The 14,608-nt window shown below is 35.0% G+C and overlaps 2 protein-coding genes and 1 long non-coding RNA gene across 5 annotated transcripts in view; 1 reads left to right on the forward strand and 2 right to left on the reverse strand.

Annotated features, from left to right (window-relative positions):
* The window catches only part of tjp2a (tight junction protein 2a (zona occludens 2)), a 37,905-nt gene extending 36,681 nt beyond the window's left edge, over positions 1-1,224 (reverse strand). For 2 of the 3 annotated variants that reach the window (XM_082157587.1, XM_082157585.1), the window contains exon 1: positions 1,058-1,223. The gene's annotated coding sequence lies outside the window, so the exon portion shown is untranslated. Of the gene's footprint in view, positions 1-1,057 lie in introns of all 3 variants that reach the window. The other variant, XM_082157586.1, reaches the window with a different exon arrangement.
* A 1,008-nt stretch (positions 1,225-2,232) lies between these two features.
* Positions 2,233-14,608, reverse strand: part of pip5k1ba (phosphatidylinositol-4-phosphate 5-kinase, type I, beta a) — a 21,816-nt gene continuing 9,440 nt past the window's right edge. The window contains exons 5-15 of the mRNA XM_082157675.1: positions 14,273-14,390; positions 12,960-13,112; positions 12,333-12,629; positions 8,546-8,742; positions 6,404-6,484; positions 5,535-5,583; positions 5,350-5,434; positions 5,097-5,243; positions 3,888-4,017; positions 3,047-3,128; positions 2,233-2,909 (exon numbers count right to left, since the gene is read on the reverse strand). Coding sequence (XP_082013801.1) covers positions 2,907-2,909; positions 3,047-3,128; positions 3,888-4,017; positions 5,097-5,243; positions 5,350-5,434; positions 5,535-5,583; positions 6,404-6,484; positions 8,546-8,742; positions 12,333-12,629; positions 12,960-13,112; positions 14,273-14,390 — 1,342 coding nt within the window. The 3' untranslated portion in view covers positions 2,233-2,906. The remainder of the gene's footprint in view (positions 2,910-3,046; positions 3,129-3,887; positions 4,018-5,096; positions 5,244-5,349; positions 5,435-5,534; positions 5,584-6,403; positions 6,485-8,545; positions 8,743-12,332; positions 12,630-12,959; positions 13,113-14,272; positions 14,391-14,608) is intronic.
* Positions 10,206-12,110, forward strand: LOC309489148. Its single transcript, XR_014202351.1, has 3 exons — positions 10,206-10,303; positions 11,014-11,097; positions 11,427-12,110. It is a non-coding gene; the product is annotated as an uncharacterized lncRNA (long non-coding RNA).

A 14,608-nucleotide genomic window follows, 5' to 3' on the forward strand; every position in this document is an offset into this window, starting at 1 on the left:
CTAATATCTTACTCAAATATGCTTATGGTGACACGTTGCCTTATCAGTATTTGTGACTATTAATCTTCCTATCTTTATATTTAAATGTTTATTAATCATATAAACCTTTCATAATTTCTTTTCACATGAATTGCGTTGCTTCAAACAAAATTCAATAAAATAAATATACTTTTTCCCCCTCAAAACTCTGAGATATAAACTTGCAATTACAAGAAAAGTCAGAATGACCTTTTTTATATTATATTCTGTGGCGGAAACAAGCTTCCATATTTACACATTGTTTTGAGGAGAACATTAACTGTGGAATAACATGGAAGCAATACAAATATCTGATATTTTGGGAGATTTATTGACCTTGACACAGTCATGAGTGTCCTCTCTATGATATCATTTCCTGTCTTTATTTAGTTTTTTTTCCTCAATGTTAGTTAGATTAAGCAGACGAGTTCAAATTATTTAAAGCAGTTTTGTTAACCTTTAATACATAAAATAATTTGATGATAGATTTGAAAATAATACATGATTGTAAAACTTCTTTCTTTAAAAACAACTTTATCTTACACTTTTTATGTTTTTAAAATAAGTTTTCCCATTTGTTTACCCAAAAAGAAAAAAAAAAGAAAAGAAAGTTTAAAATACGTTTAGTTAGACGTCTTAATCCAGCGTTAAGACACGAACCCAAAAGCCCGCGTGAGAGGAAAACACACTTTCGTGAGAAACACACACACACACACACACACACACACACACACACACTGGACAAAGTCAGAGAACACACTGGTCTTTCATGACAGGACGGGCTACTGTAGGCCTGACGAAACACGCTGCCAAAAACACGACAACTGCATTCAACGAGATGATAAAAGCACACACAAGTCCGTACTAAAGTTCACATTAATGTGTACATAATCTAACAGCAGCTGTTGTGCGTTCCTGTGACATTACTTAGGTCTTTATCAGCCTCCTCCCCTAAACAATAGACTACCGAAACCAGTGAACAGGGAAATACGACAGAAACAACAAAACTGCTCCAGTGTGAAGAAGAGCGTAACGTTACCTTTAGAGAGGCCGATACTGAAGATCCGTAAACTCCTGCCAGAAACGTGCGGGGTGCAGGGTGATCTATACGTGACTGGACACTTCCAGAGAAAGTTTGAACACCTCGATTCAGTGTACAATCCCAGATTTCCTGGATCCTCCAGGTATGGGCGTGTCCGAGAGCGCGCAGGTGAGCCTAGCAGTGACTCAAACCACGTGACCACGCCGCTTCATTCCTGTGCATATCTGACCATCGATTTAACCAGACTTGTTTTAAACAGTGTAAGAGTTTACTTGTATACTATTTTGTTTTATCATAATAGTCAGAATATATATAAAAACATAAAATGTCGAAAATATATCATTACGTTTAATAGAGTAGGCTAAATAAAAATTTAAAATTTTGAAATAAATACAAAAAATGAGCTGAAGGGGTTATTTTGAATAAGTGTGTACTTAAAATCACTAATATCTTACTCAAATATGCTTATGGTGACACATGTTGCCTTATCAGTATTTGCGACGATTAATCTTCCTATCTTTATATTTAAATGTTTATTAATCATATAAACCTTTCATAATTTCTTTTCAAATGAATTGTGTTGCTTCAAACAAAATTCAATAAAATAAATATATTTTTATTTGAGACTAGAAATAGGCATATTATCCTTAAAGAGACTTTACCCCATCCTATTGCAATATACATTTTGATGTAATAAATACAGTGCATAATATACATAATATATTGGTTTGATTAAAGAGCAAATCCAACTGGGGAAAAAACAACACCAAAACACCCCCTAGTGGATTGGATTCGTCTATTGCAAGCAGTTATTATGGATTGCACAATATTATGGAGGACCAAATCTGCAGAAATAAATAAATAAACAAACATAGAAATAAATACAAGTGGGGATAGTTTAATATAAAAATAAATGAACGCATAAATGTAAAAAAAAAAAAATATATATATATATATATATATATATACACACATGAAACTATAAATAAATTCAGGATTAAATTGAATTTATTATTTATTTGTCATTTCTGCAGGCTTGATCCTCTATATTTTATAACTGCTAATTTCTAATTAAGTTATTAAACAAGAATAACTAGAAAAAATAATTCTTGGTGCATTAATTCAGGCATATTTTATAGACAAATTCATGCGAGGCAGAAAAAGTAGAAAAGTTCTACTGAAGATGCAGCATTTAATATCAACTAAAACCATGATACATAAAAGCACATTTAATTAATATATTACTCTGATCAAAATATATTTAAATACATTTTTATAAAAAGTTTTTTAAAGATTGATGGTTTTTAACTTTTAAACCCATTTAAATCTTTACACAAAGTAACATAGACCATAATTGTGCTGATTGTACATCAAAATCACAGGACCAAAACTAATTTTTTTGGTACTAGTCATTGTACTGTAATGATCAGATAAATGAATGAAATCATTACTCACACAATACAAGTCAGGAGTGCTCACAATTATATCATGATTATTATAGAATAAATTATACATTTCTTTGAATGACACATGCTTTAATCAGGTGTCACACCTTTAACATGTGTACCGACCAGTGCATTTATGAGACAGTTACAGTGCACTGGTCTAATGGGAGTGTAACTATTATTATGCAACAAACTTGTGTTTTCGAGCGGGTACAAAGTGCACAGTGTAAGGCACTGCAGTACTATAGTGTGGCAATCACTCTGCCATTGTTTCAAACGTATAAGGCTTTTCTCAGTCCGTGTGAATTAGCAGCTAGAGATATCCATTGTGCAAAGTTGTGGAGTGACGGGTGAAACAGCAATGCTTCGATGATCTGGTCCACTTCAGAAAGCCTTACGCATCACTTAAAAAGAAAATAATATAAACCACAATCAATGAACTGGAGCGAATGACACAAAAGAGTTTGAGTTCCAGGGGAACTACAACACCAGTCATGTAATGAGAACAGTGATATGTGTGCTTTGACTCGACTCTACTGACCAGGTAGACGTCCAGACCAGACTCAGGTGTGCCTGGAAGAGGAGGAACGCTGTCCTCCAGAGCAAGAGTCGAGCTCGACGTTCTACACAAAAGAAGAAAAAAAACCTTGATAAGTCAGACAGAAAGCTATGGTGCCAATAACATTGCATTTAAGTCCTGTGAAGAAATATGGAAGTTCACAAAGACATTTTTAATTAAACTAATATATTAGTGTGAGTAAGTGTGTGCGTGTGGTCCAGGTATTCCCAACGTTATGAGGACCAAAAATGTGTGAGGAAAACAACTTATAAATCATATGAAATAAAAAAAAATTGAAAATGTAAAAATGCAGTTGTGTGTGATGGGTAGGTTTAGGTTTAGGGTTTAGGGATAGTGTAAGGGGAGAGAATATACAGTTTGTACAGTGTAAAAGCCATTACGTCTATGGAAAGTCCCCATTAAAACGTGTGTGTGTGTGTGTGTGTCTGTTTGTGTGCGTGTGTGAGAGCGTGTGTGTGTAAGGGTGTGATCGTGCGTGTGTTTGTGTGTGTGAGCATGTGTGTGTGTCAGTGAGCGTGTGTGAGTATGTGAGCGTGCGTGCGTGGGTGTGTGTGAGCATGTGTGTGTGTCATTGAGCGTGTGTGTCATTGAGCGTGTGAGTGACTATGTGTGTGTGAGCATATGTGTGTGTGTGAGAGAGCATGTGTGTGTGTGTGTGTGTGTGTGTGTGCGTGTGTGTGTCAGTGAGCGCATGTGTGAGTATGTGTGTGCGAACGTGTTTGTGTGTGAGCATGTGTGTGTGAGCAAGCGTGTGTGAGCGAGCGTGTGTGTGTGTGTGTAAGCATATGTGTTAGATAAACACCTGTTTTCTGTTTGCAGTTCAGTGGTCACATCATCTATAGAGTAAGCAGAAGACAAAGTGGCCGCTGAAATAGCTGGATCGAGTCTTGTGGAGCTTGGAATAACATCAGGTTTCTGAGAGGAGTGTGTATCTGTCAAACAGAAGTAGCATTGGAAGAAATCATCAAAAATTGTATGGCACCCCTTGTAAAAATAGAAGTACACTTTAGTATACTTTAAAAAAAAGTACTTATGGAAATATTATACTTGAAATGAATGTAGCGAATGAAACGACTTATGTACACCTTTATGTTCTGTAATTTCAATACGCGTGTCATGTATTTACGGTAAATATATTTGTAATTACACATTTGTGATGAAGTTGCAATTTAAAACTAACTTTAAATATAATACTGTACAACACTATCACATGTATGTGTTTGTTTTAGTTCTAGTTCCTGTTTCCTGTTCTCATTTTCCCACCACTAGTTAGTTTCCTTTTTTACTGATTAAGTTACGCACCTGTTTCAGTTTGTGTTGATTAGCCTCAATTGTGTATTTAAGCCCTTAGTTTCCATTGTTTGCGCTATACGTGGTTGTGTATCTTTACTCATTGCTAGTTGGATTTTGGTTAAAGACTGTTTGTTTGTTGTACTCCATGTATCGTGCGCTCATTGCAACCACTCAAATCATTACACAAACACTACAGTTAAAACGATAATCAAGTACTTTGCATGTGCTTAAGTATGTTAGTCAACACATTCAATTAAGTGTACTTCTTGAAAGCATGACAAAAGACTATTAAAACACAATGATCTAAATTATGCTTTAATGTAAAACTATTAATTTGGCATTACATACTTTTTAAAAGTGTACTAAAGTGTGTTAAGAAATAGTCATTAAAAGCATACTCTCTTTAAGTTCACTTAAGTGGCTTTTTACAGTAATACTATGTTATCGGCAAGAATAATTTTTTAAAAATGAACTTTTATAATCTACAAGTGCACATTCAATAAGTGAACTTCTTTTTCAAGAAAAAAGAGAGATCCATTTTCAAATTCTATGATTTATTATCTCTAAAAATAACATCATGCATGTTTGGAATGATATGCACTAAATAATGACAGAACTGAATTTTTTTGGTTGAACTGTTCCTTTAAGTAAAAATTTAAGATTTTTAAATGTGTGTAATAGGGAAGTCCTGTTCTAAGTCGGCTAGTTCAAGAAGCACCTGTATCATCGATGTTTTCGAGTTTTTCGAGGCTTTGCGCCCTCCTCTCCTCTTGACTCTCTTCATTTACAGTCGACAGAACTTCCTGTGAGGCTGACCTACACTGGATAGAGTTTTTCTTCCTTTTCGAGGACGCACCACGAAGAGCTGAGAAAGAAAGAGGGAGAAATGCGAGATGCGGTACAGCATTTCAAACGATCATATTCATTTAATCAAAATTCCATTGTAAATAATAAAGAAGCATTAAACTTACGGTGAATCTTTTTAAATACTGTGGCACCCATGAATTTCAGGAATCTGTCAGCGTAGAAATTAGGTCTATGGACAGATACTGTGTCCTAGCATGCAAAGTTGCAAAGAGCCATAAATCATAATAATGTTCAAATAGTTGTATATAAGAAAATAATATTTCAGTGTAAAAAAAGGAAAAATACATACACCATCATGCACAAGAGCCTTCCACGAGTGTTCAACCTTCTTTATAAGTCTATGTATATAAGATAGAAATATTCAGTATTCAACATTTAATTATGGATATCAGTATCAGTATTTTTTGTCAGGTGTGTCACAGTCATGTGGCTGCAAACACACATGAAAACGAAGACCAGCGGGGTAATCCACAACATATAGACTTTATTTACAAACTCAAACTCACAGGAGATCACAAAGAACCACACATTAACACAAACGTAATCTCAGACAAGAACCGACCAAGAGAAACTGAAACACATGCGCTCCGTTCGAAATCGCATACTGTCTCATAAGTAGGTACTACATTTGAATTTGAATTTACATCGCGACCCTTAATAAAGTACGCTCTATGTAAGTAAGAATGTGTGTAGTATGAATTTAATCCGGACGTACTACAATTGCCATGTTGATACTGTCACATGACCTCCCAGCGTCAGTTGCGTCGCTTCACTGCCATTCACAAATCCTGTCCTGTGGCCTCATGGGTTAGTTAAGTGTCCATTGAAGACACACTTCAGAATCTCACCGGAAGTAGTGGGTCATCTGGGGACTTTTCACCTACTGTTTTTCCAATACTATGCATTCGCACAAACTTCTCTTTTGGCTTACTGTTTTCCTCACACTATATAGTAGGGAAGTATTAGATTTCGGACGCAGTGAGGGAGTATAAATACTTCATACAAACAAAGGAAACTAAATGAAGAACAGGTGTACATAATCAAACAATCAGTTAGTAACCATAGAAACAAACTAACAACGGGAACAAAGGGAACCGGAACTAAACACAGAAAGGAAACACAGGAACTGTAACATAACCGTTATAAGGAGACTCATACCTGTAGGACTGCAGGATATCAATAATCCCCAAAAAGATCAGCAACTTCTCTTCTTTGTGTTTAGCAGGGATGCCACCCATTCTAGAAAAAAAACACATGATTATTTCAAAACTAATCGAAGGTCAGTCATAAAATCTATTGGAAATGTTTTAAAAGAACAGAGGAAGCATTTTACATGTTTTGACATTCTAATACCCCCCCTTTTGTAGTCGATCAGATTCCCTGACAACACTATTTTTTCTATGAATCATTTTGTGTATTCAGATTAGCTGAAAAAAATACAAAAATAAAAGAATTATATATATTTATACCATGGTCTTTCTGAATACTCTATTCTGATTGGTGGGAAGGTGTGCAATAAAACCGTTTAATGCACAGGTAGTTCCAGTCAGTTTAATCACCGTTCTATATTTAATGCACTGTTTTCATTGAATCGCACACACACACGTCAATTGGAGATTGCGCTGCGTGCACACACACAGGGACATTCAGGAGCACAGAAACTTTTCAATGCTGCCCTGCGACTTTTAGCAATAAAATAGCTTTGCAACTGAATCGCTGCATTATTATATTTCTCAGTAACAAGGGGATAACATTGCTGGTTTGGAATTAAACTCACAGCATCATTGTTAATATATAGAGATAGATGCTGAAGACACAGGTAATAATCTCTCTCTCTCTCTCTCTCTCTCTCTCTCTCTCAATAATTAATTCAATTTAATTAATTAAATGTAATCTTGCGCATCACTTTATCTCAGTCTGATTCAAAGTGGACAGATCGACGAGCGGTAACTAAAATAACAGTCAGTTTTACCCGGTCAAATAACGCTCTGCAAACATCAATAACAGCTTTAAGTTGTCAATGCTGGCAAATGACCATGGTATAACATATATGTCACCAAGGCTGCATTTATTTGATAAAAAATACAGTATAACAGTAGTGCATGTGGGTAACACTTTATTTTGATGGTCCCTTTTGAACATTCTGTTGACTATAAGTAACTTTGCAACTACATGTCAACTAACTCTCATCAGAGTATTAGTAGACTGTCTGCTTAATATCTGAAAAGCTCATTATTTTTGTTTGTTTTTTTGCGCACAAAAAGTATTCTCGTAGCTTGATAAACTTAAGGTTGAGCCACTGGAGTCACTTGGACTATTTTAACGATGTCTTTACTAACTTTTCTGGGCCGGCAGATGAAATTACCTAGCAGCCTATGGAGAAGTGAGCCAGCTCTCAGATTTCATCAAAAATATCTTAATTTGTGGTTGGAACAATATGAGGGCGAGTAATTACTGACAGAATTTTCATTTTTGGGTGAACTAACCCTTTAAAGGGACCATCAAAATAAAGTGAAACCATATTGTGAAATTTTGTTACAATTTAAAATAACTGTTATCTTTTTTAATATATTTTAAAATGTCATTTATCCGTGTGATGGCAAATTTACTGCCATCACGGCTTAATATTTTTGTGCTGCATTTTTTTTTTTTCAGGATTCTTTGATGAATATAAAGTAAGAAAGAAACCCCCCCCCCAGCATTTATTATCAATTTAATGCATCCTTGCTGAATGAAAGTGTTAATTTCTTTTTTTCTTTTTTTAAGTACTGACCCCAAACTTTTGAATGACATTTTTGGAGAAAGGGCGTGTGGTGAAAGTTTGCCAAACAACTTAAACCAAGGCTGCATTTACTTGATCAAAAATACAGTAAAAACAGTAACATTGTGAAATATTGTTACAATTTAAAATAGCAGTTTTCTTTTTTAATATATTTTAAAATGCCATTTATACCTGTGATGGCAAAGCTGAATTTTCAGGAGCCATTACTGCCTAATATTTTTGTGGAAACTGCTGTATTTTTTTCAGTATTCTTTGATGAATATAAAGTAAAAAAAAAAAAAATAATCAAAACAACAACAGCATTTATTATCAATTTAATGCATCCTTGCTAAATGAAAGGGTTAATTTCTTTTTTAAACAAAAAGTACTGACCCCAAACTTTTGAACAGTAGGCTGACATGTCTTTGAAGGATATATTTTTGGAGAAAGGGCGTGTGGTGAAAGTTTGCCAAACAACATAAACCGCTTACGGCATCTTTTATTTCTGTTTACTCTGAAAACGGAGCGATTCCACTCACGTGTCGTCATCGGCGTCAGCGAGAGGCTCGGCAGCTTTGCCGTCTCCTTGAATGGACTCGCGGGCTGTGGAGTACAGGACCTTCTGCCCACCCTGACGCTTACTGTCCCCTCGGCCTCCTCTCCCCCTCATCTTCCTGTCCAGAACATGGATTCCCAGCAGCAAACTGTAGTCCATGATTTTAAAGCTTTCCAGCACCTGAGGAAGAAAATGAATTGAAATCACTACCACAAGTCACTTATAATGCCAAAGGACCCTATCATACAGCCGGCGGAATGCAGCGCAACACTAGCAACACAAGCAAGTGTTTTTTGCTAGTTTCAGCCTGACGCAGTTATCATTTTCACGTCCTGCGCCACATTGTTTAAATAGCAAATGCATTTGTGCCTATTTGTGCGCCCATGGGCGTGCTGGTCTGAAAATGAGCGCAGTGTTTTTCCCTCGGGTCATTTTGACCCGGAATGTTTTTTGTAAATTTAAAAATATTTGACCTTTGTCGCACTTGAACCACGAATACACACACAAAAAATTGATTCGAGGAGTTTTGTGTATGAATGGAATGTGAGGAATGCTTCAGTACACATAGAAAAACCTAAAAATGCTCAAAATTCAAACTAAAAATGCTAAAACTTTACCAAAAAAATGATTTTATAATGTCTACATGTGTATCTGAAAGCATCCTTAAGAAAAACTGACTTTAGGACCCAGGGGAAACAGCTCATTTGGTCCAAATAGTGCTATAAAGGCCATTTAGTGGCTAGAGTCATGAAATATCATTTTTATATAAAACAATTTTCCATTAGAGATATTTTGAGTTGAATTAAAAGGTTTAGGCATAAAACTGTGAGTTATTTTGAATTATAAGTTGAAAGAATGTGAGGAATGTGCTTAAATTACTATTTATTTATTATTTTTTGATTAAATATAGTAATTTAAAGGTAAATAAAATAAAAAATAACAAAAAATCTCCCAAAAATTGCATAAAAAAATAGAAAAGATATTATCAGAATGAAATAAAATAAGCTTTCTGGACCAAAAAATAAATAATAATTAAGTATAATTTTAGGGCTTTGATCATTTTGACCCGCGAGGGATGGATGAGCGCATTAGATATATGAGCCTACAGCAGCACACAAACATGCCAAGTATTAAAAATAAAAGGATTACAATGTAAAATATTATTATTGTGTACATAATGATATGGTGGAATCCGGCTTGTCCCGTAGATGGTTTGCTTGTAAGCTTTAACCTCGTGCACGAGCAGATCTGTTTCCTCTCTGGAGAAAAGTTCAGTCTTTTCGCTTGCAAATTCCACAAAGAAAATAATGCACATGTAAATAGCGAATCCGCCATGGCGTGAGCGCAACTGGCTTTTAAAGGGAATGGGAGATGGCACTCTGGTTGGTTTATTGCACACTGTAAAAAGGTTTTCAAGCAGTACTTCATCCAATTAATAATTTGTCTTTCAATTCAGTTTACCATTATTTGTTTTATTTTTCAAATAATATTTTTTTCGTTCAAAACATAGTTAAATATAAATATTTTTCATTAAGAGCTCAAATAAGAAATATTTGTTTCGACGAATGTACAATTTCAAGGTTACACACAGGATTGCGCATGGGCATTAAACCAGCTGCAGCAAACACAAATCTTCTCGACGACAACGACCAGTCAGCTGACCGCTGTAACCGCTCTTCTACGTTCCGTGGATCACTTTGCTGCTCCAGAGAGAATCAGATTTCATCGCGGATAAACTGAAGTAAGTGAAACAAACAACCATTTAAATGTGCTGCTGTATATCTAGAAGCCTGTACAAGACATGTTGCTCTGCCGAATTTATCTGTTAGATATCGTTATGTAACTTACGTTAGTTTAAAAATGTGTTAGCTAGCTTAGTTTACACTTGGCAAGTTAACGTTAATGTGTCGACGTTAATCAATTCCTGACCGATTACAAAAGGGAACATATACGTTTACCCCTGGCTTATTTTGATTTTACAATGGTAATTAACGTGAACGTTTAATCATTGAACATAACGTTATCTCGATGCAGCGTCATAAGAACGACGTTCTCTGGTTAAAACCATAGAAACCTGATCAACAATTAAGGAGCTGAAGTTAACTTACATGTAAAAGGACTGACGTTCACTTGTGATTAATGGTAACGTTATCTAACACGTATGACTGTCGACACTCACAATGGTCATTTAATTATGGATTGTATGCATAGAAGTATTGCTGCATTGGCGCCAATCGGTTGATGTCGGTTGGTTTTCAAAAAAGTGTAGTAGCAGCTAGAGGACACTGGGGGGGGGGGGGGCAGACATTTTTTCGTGGCGTTAGTAATAGGATTGACACACTATTGAATCATATATTATAATAATTATTATATCAACTGATAACGTATATTGTGCTAAAGTTTGTTGACCATAATGTACCCTCATGCCAAATTTGTACTATCTTGATGCAGGATACTCTGACACCGATACAAAGAGCACTGAAATATCTCATCCATATGGGAGAAACAGTGGAGGACCTCATCAAAGATTTCCTGGTAAGGCCAGATTACTTTAGAGATGTGAAAATGCTAGATATGGCTGTCCACTTCAAAATTAGCCATCAGACTATGTTCAGATATATGTCTGATAACAGTCTGAAGGCTAATTTCAAATATAGAAACAATTACTTTCAGCTAAAATCAGAGTCCCATGTGCTGGAAAGTTTGTGCAACTTATATTTATATGTCAACAACAAATTGGAGTAAATTTTATAATTAGTTAGAAGTATTAGTATTATGTAAACTAATTTGGGGGGAAACCCAAGCTGTATTGATTCCTTATTCTTTTTTTCTTTTTCTTTTCTCCTTCCTAAATTCTTTTCCAGGTGTTGGAGAAGGAAGAGGCTGAAAACACTCTTCAGAAGAAACCATGGAAATATTTGTCATCAGAGATGCACAAGCTGTATACCCACTAACATTGGAATCATACTTGAGGGTCAAGAGGTTCTGAGGGACTTGCTGTCTGTCGCAAATGTTGAAAAAGTTGAAAATCTGACACGAAATTGTGGATGTGTGGAAGTAATGTATATAATAATTTAATAAATATCGATTTAATGAAAATTATGTGTCTTTTTTATTTGATTTTGGACAAGATTAATTAATGTTCCTTAATGGGAAATATGTTTTATTGAATCCATATCTTTTTGTTTGTTTAAAATAAATAATTTCTATTAACTTGTATTTTTAAAAATGAGAAATAATTGTATTATTAAATCAATATCTATTTAATTGGAGAAAACAAATAATTTCTAATACATATTTATTAAATGAGAATTTTTGTTTTGATTAAATCTATATATTTTTGTTTAGATCAAAAATAGAATTTAAATTAATTGATTTTTTTCAACAAGAAAAATATGCTTTGTGCCAAGTTTTATAAAATAGTTTTCATAGACATAGAAAATATTGGTAAGGGCAAGTTATTTATTTTTCATTGGCTCAAGTTATAAAATATAGATGTGAACCATTACCCTAAATTTTTTTAATTGGATGAATGAAAATATTTTTTCAGTGCACGTTATGCCCAAAACACACCCATTACTCATGAAGAGAATAGGGACAACACTTTTAGACCATGAACCGGGCGCGCCGACCATTTTTCCCGTCGTTAAAGTAGCAAAAGTGGATTCGGAAACGCCCTAAGTGTGCTTGCGCCCTGCGCTTTAGACCATGCGCTTAGATTGTTAAAACAGGGTCCAAAGATTTCTACAGTGTTCAACAACACGACTCACCCTACAATCTCTCTGAAGAGTCTTCATCAAGGCGCTGTACGTGTCTGCATCGAAGTAAAGACCTTCGTGCATCTCCTGGAAGTCCAGATCTTTAAAGGTCGGGGAAGATTTGCTGCGCTCCTTCCGTGACGCTCTGCGTTTGTAAGTGGAGCCCTTCAAGTCATATTTGTAGTGCATTTTCAAAGAGCGAGGCAGAATGTTGTTCATCACCACCAATCTGATATTAACACCGCCACACTGAATGCAGTACAGCCCGTAAAACTTCGGTAAGAGGGTCCTTGGGTTCTGATTCAGATTCTGCAATCGAGAAGGACAGATACGTTTTTCAAAATCGCTGTGAAAAATATGGTATACTCACTATAAAATTGCCAGAAGATAGACTGTTAACTGACTGTTTAATGTGTTTTTAATGTGCAGTGTAGTCCTGTATTTCTACAGTAAACAGGGCCATGAAACGGCAATAAAATGATTATCTTGAGTCTGCATTACTCATTTTTATATTTAAACATTAATTTTAAATCTGAGGAACTGGAATGTTTTAGATGAAAAAAAGAATCACTAAAGAGGGTGAATAGTGCAGTTTCTTCCTGTGTTATTGTCACTCTTGTGGCAGGTCGTGTGGCTCACCATGTAATATCCTGGAAGCAGCTTCTGCAGAAATTCAGCTTCTTTGTGCTGCACAGTCTTTATAATGAACTCATCATCACTGGTTAAGTAAAACCATGAGCTACTCGCTCCAGGGTTCGACAGCTCGATCAGAGGTTCTTTACAAATAGAGTACTGCAGATAAAAACATGCATTAATAATGCAGATTCTACAAACACACGTGCACTTTCATTTAAAATGGTCTCATTTATGTGTAGTTAATGTTCACTAAAACTAAAACTACTTAGAATAATTGAAGTAAAGCTCAAATAAAATAAAAAATAAATATCAGATGGGAAGAAAAACTTTAAATGAAATGAAAATGATATGCTGTCTTGGCAACTAACTGAAATAAAATAAATATAAATTAAAGCTTAACAGAAATATAAAAAACTAAATATATTATAGAAATACATTAAAAATATATGAGTAAATATTAGAATAATAAATAAACAATACGAAAATAACACTGCCTCGTCCACTTCCACTACTAATCCAAAGTATGTGATGTTTACACTCCCGAGAACCTCTTCTGTTCAATGACACATGAAACAAATGCTTATACAATGTTCAGGATAATGGCGAAAGAGCTATTCCGTACTGATATGTCAATGTGTCATACAAAGAAAAGGGATTCATTCAAACTATAGCCTCACATAGCCAGATCTATATAGTCTATAGTCAAATATATATTTGAGATATATATATATATATACTTTATATACTATATACTTTATAATCAAACTATCATATCAGTGTGATTTTAATGACCTCATCTGTCGACGTGAAGCTGGGGACTCGCAGAACTGGTGCAAACATATCCACATCGCTACGATCAGATGCTGTCTTCTCACTGCTGTCTTTTTTGTTGTGTGTTTATTTTGTTAATGAGAGGAAAGCGCACTGCACATATTTACATATTCATCTAAACGTCGCTCTCAGCAGTGTGGATGGTGTCGGGATGTTCGTTATCAGTATATCACTGCAAAGGTATTTCAAACTTCATCTTACTTCTAAGCAAAGAACGAAAAAGAACTTTGCAGTGAGTATATCGGAGCACTTAATCACATTCAGTATTGTATGTCACATGCGCGCGAGCAAGAGCAAGAGCAATGGTTTGCTGGCTGCAGTTCACTTAACGGCCACCAGTGTCACTAATAACAAGGGTTTCTGAATTCTACATATAGCCCATTTAATCTTTTTTTTATTTATTTTTTTATATGATTTCAGCAGTAAATTTGTTTGGATGAAATAATTACATAAAATTTTCATGTAAATAATTATCTTCGTCTTACCAGATAATCGTCTGGTTTAATCCCAAAGAGCTCCCTAAAGTAACGGAAAGCCAAAGGAGCATAATTCTTAAAGCGAAAGTCAGGGTAATGATGAGCTGGGGTCAGATTACTGCCTTCGCTGAAAGACAAAAGATACAATATTCATAACTTTGTTATTAAAACAAAACTGTGTAGCACTATTTCAAAACCTAGTTACTCTATACATCATTTTTAGGCATTGACCAATTACTGACCAATTGAAGTAGGAACTCAACTGTGCTAATTAATCATGCAGAAAATATTACACAAGCTTATGTCAAAATACAACAGAACTGTTGACTTTTGGAAAAGGGCCAT

The sequence above is a fragment of the Leuciscus leuciscus genome (genome assembly GCF_965113295.1).
Source record: "Leuciscus leuciscus genome assembly, chromosome: 24".
NCBI lineage: Eukaryota > Metazoa > Chordata > Actinopteri > Cypriniformes > Leuciscidae > Leuciscus > Leuciscus leuciscus.